Source organism: Lutjanus erythropterus, chromosome 9 (assembly GCF_056507025.1).
Source record: "Lutjanus erythropterus isolate fLutEry1 chromosome 9, fLutEry1.hap2, whole genome shotgun sequence".
Classification (NCBI taxonomy): domain Eukaryota; kingdom Metazoa; phylum Chordata; class Actinopteri; order Lutjaniformes; family Lutjanidae; genus Lutjanus; species Lutjanus erythropterus.
In genome coordinates, this window is record NC_139325.1 from 4383554 (window position 1) to 4393915 (window position 10362).

Genomic DNA, 10362 nt, shown 5'->3' on the forward strand with positions numbered 1-10362 from the left:
GTCAATTTCAGTCTTTGATTTCTTTTGAGTCCAAGGTTGGAATGTCAGATTTCTTGGTAACTGTGAAGACAAAATAACATTACACAGGCATACTGATGAATCTGGTGCATGTACAAAGCTTAAGTCATGTGCAGTTGTTCATTTTAGAGTGAAAAATCACAGTCCTTTGGTTCAATAATTCTTTTTTTCCTAAATCAGTCAACAGAAAAAGCAACTGAAATGCTTTTTATCCTAACAAATACAAATAAGCAATGAGCCTCATGCAAGAAACATTCGTACAAACAGATTTGTTCTTGGTGTGTGATTTAGGAGAGCTTGTGGCATTCACCAGTTTTCTGGTATTTTGAATTTTCTTTCAGATTCAAACACAGTCAGAGAAATTTAAGACAAGAATATTAAAATATTCTTGCATGAGGCCCCAAGTATCCGTCATTTCACTTTCTTACACCAGTGAACAGAAAATCGACCATAATCAGCTATTTCCATTTTTTTCAGAAATTTTACAATAAAAACAGAAACCGTCCAGAACTGGTAACAGATGCCTTCAGTGGTTTTGAATGGTTTTGAAGTTTGTTGGTTGCAGCAGTCAGTTTAAGGAGTGCTAAACTAAAAAACTATGTATGTGTAACCGGTGGACTCTAGTGTTGTCTGTGTTGTGTTGTGATGAAGAAGCCTAAACCATGGATATCTCTGGAGGCGGTCTCCATTTATTTTTGGCAGCTGACAGCAAGAGGTAAAAACTAAATCCTCCATCAATTATGACCATGTAACTTGAGTCCCTACACAAATTAAGTGACAGAGGAATATGTTAGCACATTATACAATAAGTTTATGCTGAAAAATGAACTTATAAACATGGCGTAACAGTACTAAAACACAGAAATTACTATGAGAGCAATGTCGCTTACCTCTCCCATGGAGAACAACCCCTCCCCCTCCTGCCTTACCTCAGGGGAGACACTCCTTATAGGAGGGGTGACCCCAAAGGTGAACGTAGAGGTACAGAAGCTGAGCATCAAGTATGCCACATATTGACTATGGAGGCCTAAGCATGTCAGGTATTAACATCTGAAACAAATTTTGTGTAATTATAATGCTAAAAATGCAGCAACAACACAAAAACAACATGGAGTGTCCAAAGTTTGAGATTATTTCAAGATGATATTATGTGCAATTTAAGTAATACAAATCTTCTAAAAAGGAAACGAACCTAATGTTTAGTTGTTGCTTTCTTAGTTTCTCTTTTGTATGTTTGCTATTACTTTTTAACCAAGCAAAAGTATTTCTTATCCAGTTGTTCAATAGAATGACAGTGAAGTCAATATATAATACCTGAAAATGTTACTGGCCAGTGGAGCTGCATACATTGATAAGTAAAGTCTAGAGGGACCTTTCCTAAAAAAAAAAAGATGAATTTTATTACTGTACAGCTTCTGATAAACATGCATGCAGGGAAAAGCCTCTTTCAGCTGTGCAAAGCATAAACTGACATCCCAAGTCAACAGTTCTGTAGATTATTGTATGTGACATTTTTCACTCAACAGAATCCAAAAAGGATTTTGAGGTCTGCTGCCCCTCAGAACAAATTTACTTTTGACAATCTCTATACTTTACTCGTGCAGTCTGCATTCTAGACAACAAGAAAAATGAAGTTAGTTCCCATCACATCATTATCAGACATAGACAAGAATTTAGTAGGTTTAACAGTTATAAGTTAAGATATACAGACTAATCCTGAAACACATCCCAATTGGAATGGAAAAGCTTTCTTATCAACATTTGTGAATTTTGGAATGTGGAAGTTGTGCTGTTGACAGCCAGAGCCCCATTTTACACTCTTGCTAACCAAGAGGATCTCTGAAGAGGAACCAAGTGGATCTCTGAACCCCAAAACCCAATGAAACCACTTACAACTAGGGATGTCCCGATCACATTTTTTTGCCCCTGAGTCTGAGTCCGAGTCATTTGATTTTGAGTATCTGCCGATAGCCAGTCCCAATCCAATACTTCAGCAATGCATTAGTAATAAGAAGAAAAAAAGACAACACATCCACATTTCCACCACGCAAAATGCCCAATTTGCACACATTACAAGTGGCTGTTGCACTGCCTTCGCTGTCCAGTTTAAAATACCTACCTCACTACTACTATGTTGTCTGAATTCCCCGCCTGCCGTAAATTGTGACGTTTACGGTGTTGTTTCTGTCTGTGCAACAATGAATATTGATGTTGTGGAACTTATTAAAATGAAAACTAAGACATTGTCATTCCATTTGACAATCTCATTGTATGAGATGATGAATTTAAAACGTGAACATGGCCATGTTTGTTGTTTTGTAAGGTTAAATCCCATAACCTAACATGAGGCAAAAACCTGTCCACCCCAAGGACAGAACACCCAGACACAAGCTGGAGAATGAAGTGTATGCAGTCCAGTGTAGTGAGGAGTGCACAGACCTGTACATTGGGGAGACAAAACAACCGCTGAATAAGCGCATGGCACAACACAGGAGAGCCAGTTCCTCAGGTCAGGACTCAGCAGTCCATCTACATCTGAAAGCTACAGGACACTCCTTTGAGGATGACAATGTCCGTATTTTGGCCAGGGAAGACAGATGGTTTGAGAGATGTGACGACCCTGTTCAGTCTGCCTGCCTGTGTCTCACTGTCTCTCTCTTTCAGTTACTGGGAGTTGGCTGGTAGGCGGGGCTGAGAGGGAGTGCCTGCTGGCACCTGCCCTTGTGGGTTGGGCCTGCAGAGGTTATAAAGGACCACCCTTTTGGTCACACTCTCTCTCTCAGCTGGGCCTGCTGCAGCCTCTTCAGCCTGTACTTTGTTTGGTTTGTTGCACCCTACAACACACTATACACCATGCTTACACCCATCCATACACTACTAACATGACTGATAACTTTCCTACAAACACATCCCATAAGCTGTTTACTTTGTTTATTTGATTTTGAGTTAAATAAATCAAACCTTCATAGTTATATCTGTGTGTGGCCTCCCTTTTTGTTGCCGGCCTTGAGCCAGTTGGTAACAGAGAGGAGTGAAAGAGGCCAGTTTTGTTAACATGGAGTGGCCATCTCTCAACAGAGGAGGAGGTCTAAGACACAATTTATCTACCACTTACAATGCAGTCTTAAGATCACTCCACTTGCAGTTGGATACCCACCTGAAATCATGTGACTCCAACAAGTCACATGATAGCAGGGACCTTAACGACTCCCATTTACACCCCCCCCATGATACACTCAAGGGTCACACAATGGAAGGGCGGGTGCATGAATAACATGCTCCCCTAGGTGTTAACAACCCCACTTAGGTTTAATAACTGAACTCCCAAAGTAGTCAGTCAGAACTGAAGAAGCTTCTTGGAAGAGAGGTGAAACGTCTTCAAGAACTCTATCAAGTCCAGTTGCCTACTACAAATCTTGATACGAATACAATGACCTGGATGACTGAGAATATTCACAGAAACGTTCTTAAAAAGAAAGTAGAAGGGCAGCCCTATAGCTCAGTTGGTGGAGCGTCTGCCCCATGTGCTGGGGCTGTTGGTCCTCTGCAGTGGTCACTGGTTCAACTCCAACCTGCGGCCCTTTGCTGCATGTGATCCCCCTTCTCTTCACCCTTTTTCCTGTCTGCTCTTCAGCTGTCCTATCCAATAAAGGCAAAAAGGCCCAAAAACATATCTTTAAAAAAATAAAAAAAAGAGTAGGATCTAAGAAATCAATTTATGCAGTTTACAGTGATAATTAACATCGAAATTGGGAGTAATTGTTGAAACACGAGGTCTATGATTCCATAGAAAAGTCAACAAAAGCAGCTTATAATGTATAGCTGATGATGGTGGATTCTGTCAGCTAAAATTATGATAAATGTAGCTGGCTGATGCAATTGATGCTAACCCCTTGAGTTGGATGAGAAGTCCATCTCCAGTCGACATTTTAGTCTTTCCATCTGACATGTTTTGACATGATAACCCTGTGAAAGTATAAATGTAAAGTTACCTAGCAGCTGCGTACATGATATAACATTAATGCTATAAGACAAAGGCTAAAGCTAGCTTACATGCCTGCACACATTGGTCAGATGGTGAAATACAGCAGGTATATCTACATGATTGATGACAGAAATACACCCATTAATGTGGGAAAAGGAAATGCACAGACTCAATTAGTGCAGTGGACTGGGTAGTAGATGGGTCACTGCAATTGGTCTTTGTCAGGTCAGCCGCAGTGCATTGTGGGTTGAATCGCCATTTTTGAGGGGCACTCGTTGTAAACAACTCAACAGTGAGCATTGTCTTTGCGTGCGGCATTATCTTTGATAAAATGGGACGTTCGTGTTGTGTGAAAGGCTGCCATACGAAGTCACACGACAGAAATGGCAGAAATCATTTCCTATATGTTCTTCTCCAGATTGGCGACTGGGTAAACAGTTTAAAAACTCACTACTAACTAGCTACTACTAATTACTAACAATTAATTCAGTACGACTTCACTGGACCGCTCCTCCTGTTCTGGTTTGTTTACATCCGCGGTACAACCAAAATGGCGCCTGGGGGCGTGTCTGCTAGTTAGAACACGTGACTGACAAAGACCGATTGCAGAAGACAACCAGGATAAGAGCTAAGGTAACCCAGTTTAGACCTGAGACAACGAGCCAGAGAGAGATGCACCATCATCAACCCACTTTGATTCTGCATCAGCCCACATCCTCCTCCTCAGACCCCCACAGAACAAATGCAGATGCAGTGGGGTCTAACAAGTTTGGCTGGAGTTTAAATTACTGCAGCTAGTTAGTTAGCTATTAGTTAGCCAGACATGCTAGCATTAGCAGCTTATGTTAGAGCAGGTGAACACAGAGTTTAATCCATTCCCCATCTATGCACTTTTGTGTTTCACATCTTTGAGCAACGGCAAAAAGCCTGCTGCACAGCTTCAACATTTAGAGAATTGCAAAACTTGACAGACCTGCAGCACCTCTGTCACAGTCGCTCAGCTATGATTATGCAGTTGCTCTTGGGAGGCAGTGCTTAGCCCTTGCTGCAGGAGTCTGCAGTCAGGGGGCGTCATTAAAGGAAAGTGGTATCACCTGTGTGGGCCTCCACCACAGTCCACAGGTACCTGCCTGCTCTCATTGAATGTCCTGTCTCTGCTAGAATCCACATATCCTGGGTTTTTGGTTTGGTTTTGCTTTCTGCTGCCTTCAACACTCACACACACTTTCTTCACTCACACTCCACTCACTACTGATGCATTCATCTCCACATCTCATACTTTTGTATATAGTTATGTTAGTTTCTCTGTAATAAAATACTAATTTGGTACTTTTACCTGACTTGACTCCTCTTTGTCACTTACACTGAACCAGTTTGTGACAACTGCATTGTATGACACTCACACTAAGTTCTAAGGCAGCCTCTGAACCCCAAGGAAATCACTCATAATCCAGTAAATTCATCCAACTGTATCCTCAAACTTACAACACATAAAACACAAGAAAACTGTACATCACTAGTGCCAACTTTATCCTCCTCCCCTGTAACCTGAGACATCCATGTGCAGATGAACATGCTTCAGTAATACTTCTATCCTCTCTGTTGGCCCTCATGCACTCCACATGAACTCCACCCAGATTCTATTTGCAGAACATGGGAGTAACATAACTGAACCAGTAATACATCTTAAAGCACCAATGTGTAGAATTTTATGGGATCCAGAGGTGAGACTGAAGATTACGTAATCTCACTCTCCCTTTCCAAGTCTGTTGCCACAAGACTTGGGAGAAAAATGTGAAAGTCTATGTCTGCAGTTTTTAACTGATACTGCTGCTGCTACTACAGAAGCATGGTGGTTCAACATTGTGCCTCCGTGAAGAGAAGCTGCTCCCTCTGTAGATATAAAGGGCTCATTCTCATTATATGTGTATATTTCAATATTGCTGTTTCTAGACCTCAGCCAATGTATGTTGTTCATTTAGCAAAACCTATGGTAGTAGCCAACCATACCCAAGAAACAAGACAGTTGTTGTTGTCAGCACAGGAAACTGGTCAACAGCTAACACCTTGGCCCTTACAGGCTGCACCTGCCACCTTGCCAAACTCACATTACACCAGGTTGATGGTGAGAGATGCTCAGGCCAGATGGTCTAACAGGGCCCTGATGCACTGAAGATGATCTTCCCAAGAATCACTGGAAAAACATTGTGAGATTTTTCATCACACCAAAAATGAAAAAGGGACGATCACCTGATCATCAACTTTGCTGGAGACTGTGTGGGGAACAGAATGTGGGCCACACACGATTTTTGGCACTGTACCAAAATTACAAAATATTGGGATGATGTGTGGAAAGAGATGAAAAAGATATTAGGCTATGAACTACCTAAAACATGCACTGTACTATATTTAGGAAATGTAACACGAGAAAACATCCAAGACAAAGACTGGTATCTGATCAAGATTTTATTGACAGCTTCAAAAAAAGCCATCACAAGAAAATGGCACAGAGAAGACCCCCCTATTAGGACAAACTGGCTGGAAATCATTGATGAGATACACGCTATGGAGAGACTCACATATATTATGAAACTACAACAATCAACATGGGAAAGCAGATGGAAAAAATGGACTATCTATAAATACCATCATAAAGACTGAAAGTAATGCTACTGACGCTATGTTCTATGTGTATTGTGTTGTTTAAACAAGAAAACTAATAAAACATAAGTTAAAAAAAAGAATCACTGTAAATCACAACATCATCCAAGTACACAGCGCAGCCCACCGAACCAGACAACCTTGTTCATACGGCGCTGAAAGGTGGCAGGAGCGTTACACAAGTCAAATGGCATTGCAGTGTAAGAATTCAAACCACTGAGTGTGATAAATGCTGCAATCTCTTTAGCTCGAGGAGTCAAAGGCACCTGCCAGTAACCTTTAAGTAAGTCAAACTTACTAACAGTCTTTGCCGAACCAACCTGATCCACACAATCCTCCATGCATGGGAGTGGGAAAGAGTCAGACTTGGTTACTTTGTTCACTTTCCTCAGATCAGATCAGATCAAGCATAGGGAAGACCAACTGGATGCACAAGGCTCAGCAATGTTGTTTTCTAACATGTAGCTGACCTCTACCTCTTACTACTCACGCTTGTCTGGAGACATAAGGTAAAAATGCTGTCTGACTGGCCGGGCCTCTCCCACATCAGTATCATGCTCATAAAGATAAGTATGAGATTGAGTATCGCTGAACAGGCAGGGATAACCTTTAATCAGATGCACCAACTCTGTTTGCTTCGGCTCAGGCAAATGCTTCAACATTACCTCAAGGTTGGCAAGAGATTCGGAGTTTTTCAGACGACCTCTCAAAATTTCATCATCTGGCGTACACAACTCTCCCTCAACTTCTGTTGTTCCGATCAAAAGGTGACGGTGAATGAACAACAGATGCCCCTGCAGCAACAGAGGAAAACAGTGACCCTGGACTTGGTACAGCAGAGTGAGCAAAATAAGGTTTCAACAAGTTAACATGACACAACTGCACAGACTTCCTCCGGTCAGGGGTTGAAATCAAATAATCACTTTGGTTCAGGTAAATGCTTTAACGTTACCTCAAGGTGGGCAAGAGATTTTGAGTTTTTCAGATGTCCTCTCAAAATCCCATCATCTGGCGTACACAACTCTCCCTCAACTTCTGTTGTCCTGATCAAAAGATGGGGGTGAATGAATGACAGATGCCTCCACCAAGGCAACAAAAGTTCCTGGATCCAGATAGTGATCTGGATTACCACCGAAATGTTATCACCTGTTCTTTGGTCTATCACACACCTTGTCTAAAAATTTCATCAAAATCTGTTCATAACTTTTTCAGTTAAGTTGCTAACAGACAAACAGACAAACCAACACTGATAAAAACATAACCTACTTGGTGTCGGTTAGAATGTTTTTTTTTTTTTTTTTTTCAATTTGCTCATTGACCCATGTTGTTCTTGCAGATGCCCATCCCCAGAAGAACAAGACATCAGCAAAAGACCCTCATTACCAGGAAAAAGCTATGGTATTTGTTGATGGCTCTGTCATTATTCCCTTTTACTCCAAAACCATTTAATGGACTGCACATAATCTCAAAGTCAGTGTCACCTATACATGTGGCCGTGGGAGAGAGTGTTACCCTTATCTGTCATTTCACCCTTGCTCCTGAAGACCTGGGAGGAACTGACATCGAATGGAGCATCAAGCATGCAGATATCTGGAAAAAAGACACACTGGTTATCTGGCATGCTGGAAATCAATGCACATATGATGATTTTGATCGATTCAAGGGTAAAGTGCAGTTTGTCTCTCCGGAACCTGGAAGTGGCGATGCTTCAAAAACTATCCGTGACTTGAAGGTTGAAGACTCGGATACCTTCCAGTGCAAGGTTCGAAAAGTTCCTGGACTCGGTATCATCACCATTCGCCTGGACGTAAGGGAGAGGCCAAGCAAACCAGTGTGTTGCCTTGAGGGTGTGGCTGAGGTGGGTCAGAAGGCAGTGCTCAGATGTAGGGCCAGACAAGGTAGCTCCCCGATATCTTACAGGTGGTTCCTGGAAAGCACAGAGAAGGCGCTCCCCAATGGTGCCACTGTTGATCCTGTGCAAGGTAACCTGTTTCTAACAATCACTGGAGAAGATGTACTGGGTTCCTACATTTGTACTGCTCAAAACGTCATGGGTTCGGAAACGTAATGTAACACTCGCACTCGCATTCAAACCAACAGTTGATTACATTACAATTTCATCAGCAGCCACAGGCAGTCTGCTCATCGCAGCCTGCACACTGCGCTTTGTTTTCCACCATCTCTAAAGAAGAAATGTGGACGATTTAGGAAACAAGATCATTTAAAAAAATATTGTTAGTAAATACATTAAAAATCCTTCTCTGTGGTCACCATGTGCTAGCTTGTTGTTCATCACAGGACTAGTAATATCTGATGTTAGCTTAAAATGTCCCCGTTATTGTCCACCCTGTTACTGTTTGGTATGGTAACAGGGTGGACACATAGCAACAGGGTGGACATACGAGGGCTAGATGAATTAGTGTTTCCACCATTAATTCTTATTTACTATTGATTTATTATGGATTTGTTTGTCATTTATGCTTTTAAAAAAAATTGATCAAAACAATATGAATCTATTTGTCAGGGAATGGTGTTGTCTGCTGCAGAAAAAAGGCCTTAAGTCATTACAAAAGAAAACATTGGGCAGTGGTGCCTTGTCAGTTATGATGGTGAGCCACACCCAGGAATCATCCTGGAGGTTGAAGAGGATGTTAAGGTGAAATGCATGCATAGGAATGGGACCAACAACTTTTTCTGGCCAAGTCCACGAGAGGACATTAGCTGGTACAGGAATGACCAGATTGCCACAACCCCTAAACAAGAGGTCTGTCCAGCTGGAAAAAATTGTGGAATTTCTTAGAAAAAAATCTGGGTCTGGAGGTGCAGGACATTTGATTTGAGTTTGATGTGGACATGTTTCTGTTGTTGTTGTGATGGTTGTTGGGAGGTTGTAAGGTAAATGAACTGCCTTAAATGGACTTTAATGAAATGCATTGCTGTTCACTGGTATGTCCACCCTGTTATGTCCTGTCCCCCCTGTTTCTCCTTTGTCCACCCTGTTACCTGTGTGTTTTTGATATTAATTGAATAAAAACAAGTATAATGCTTGTCTTTGTGAATACTGACAGTGAATGAATTAAATAAATAAATCAATTAAAATGGGGTGAAGTTTCACTGAAATTGCTTTTTATTCTTAAAGAAATGTGTTGAAATCACATTGTGCCTTAATAAGGAACATGTCTCTTTTCAAGATAATACTTGTTTATTAATACTTAAAAAAATAATAAATTTAAAGGGCAAAATAAGGGACATTTAAACTCTTAGGAAATGTAAATCATAAATAATTGTCCTTTCAAAACACTTACTAATAGAGATAAGAATGTCCTGTAACAGGGTGGACATTTGCCCCATGTCTTGTGCCGGGACTTTGGTCAAAATCATTATAATATGATATCCTGAGCTTGACCAACATATTTTTCTTATAATTTAACAAGCCCTCCTTCAGATGAAATGATAAAATCCTGCAAAAGTTTACATTTTTTAATCTAAAGTTACCATGGTTAAATGGCACCGAATAGTAGGAATGACCCGACCGTTGATCAAGGGTCATGGCTTTAAATGTACCATGTTATGTATGTATTATGTATAAGTGAGATTTGGATGTGACAATGTGTCACTGTGTTTTGAAATTGATGTCCAGGTTTAGACATTTTACACATTTACTGTAGTGCACTTTTGTGTTGTATCCCAAGAGGAGA

At 41.0% G+C, this 10362-nt stretch overlaps 1 protein-coding gene across 1 annotated transcript; it reads left to right on the plus strand.

The window, feature by feature from the left end:
* The first annotated feature begins 897 nt into the window (after nucleotides 1-897).
* On the plus strand, nucleotides 898-8732 carry LOC146320986 (coxsackievirus and adenovirus receptor homolog). The gene is made up of 5 exons (XM_084725822.1): nucleotides 898-999; nucleotides 2389-2527; nucleotides 2683-2741; nucleotides 7432-7494; nucleotides 8001-8732. The coding sequence occupies exons 1-5, from the start codon at nucleotides 898-900 to the stop codon at nucleotides 8730-8732; spliced, it is 1095 nt and encodes a 364-aa protein (XP_084581948.1).
* The last annotated feature ends 1630 nt before the right edge of the window (nucleotides 8733-10362 follow it).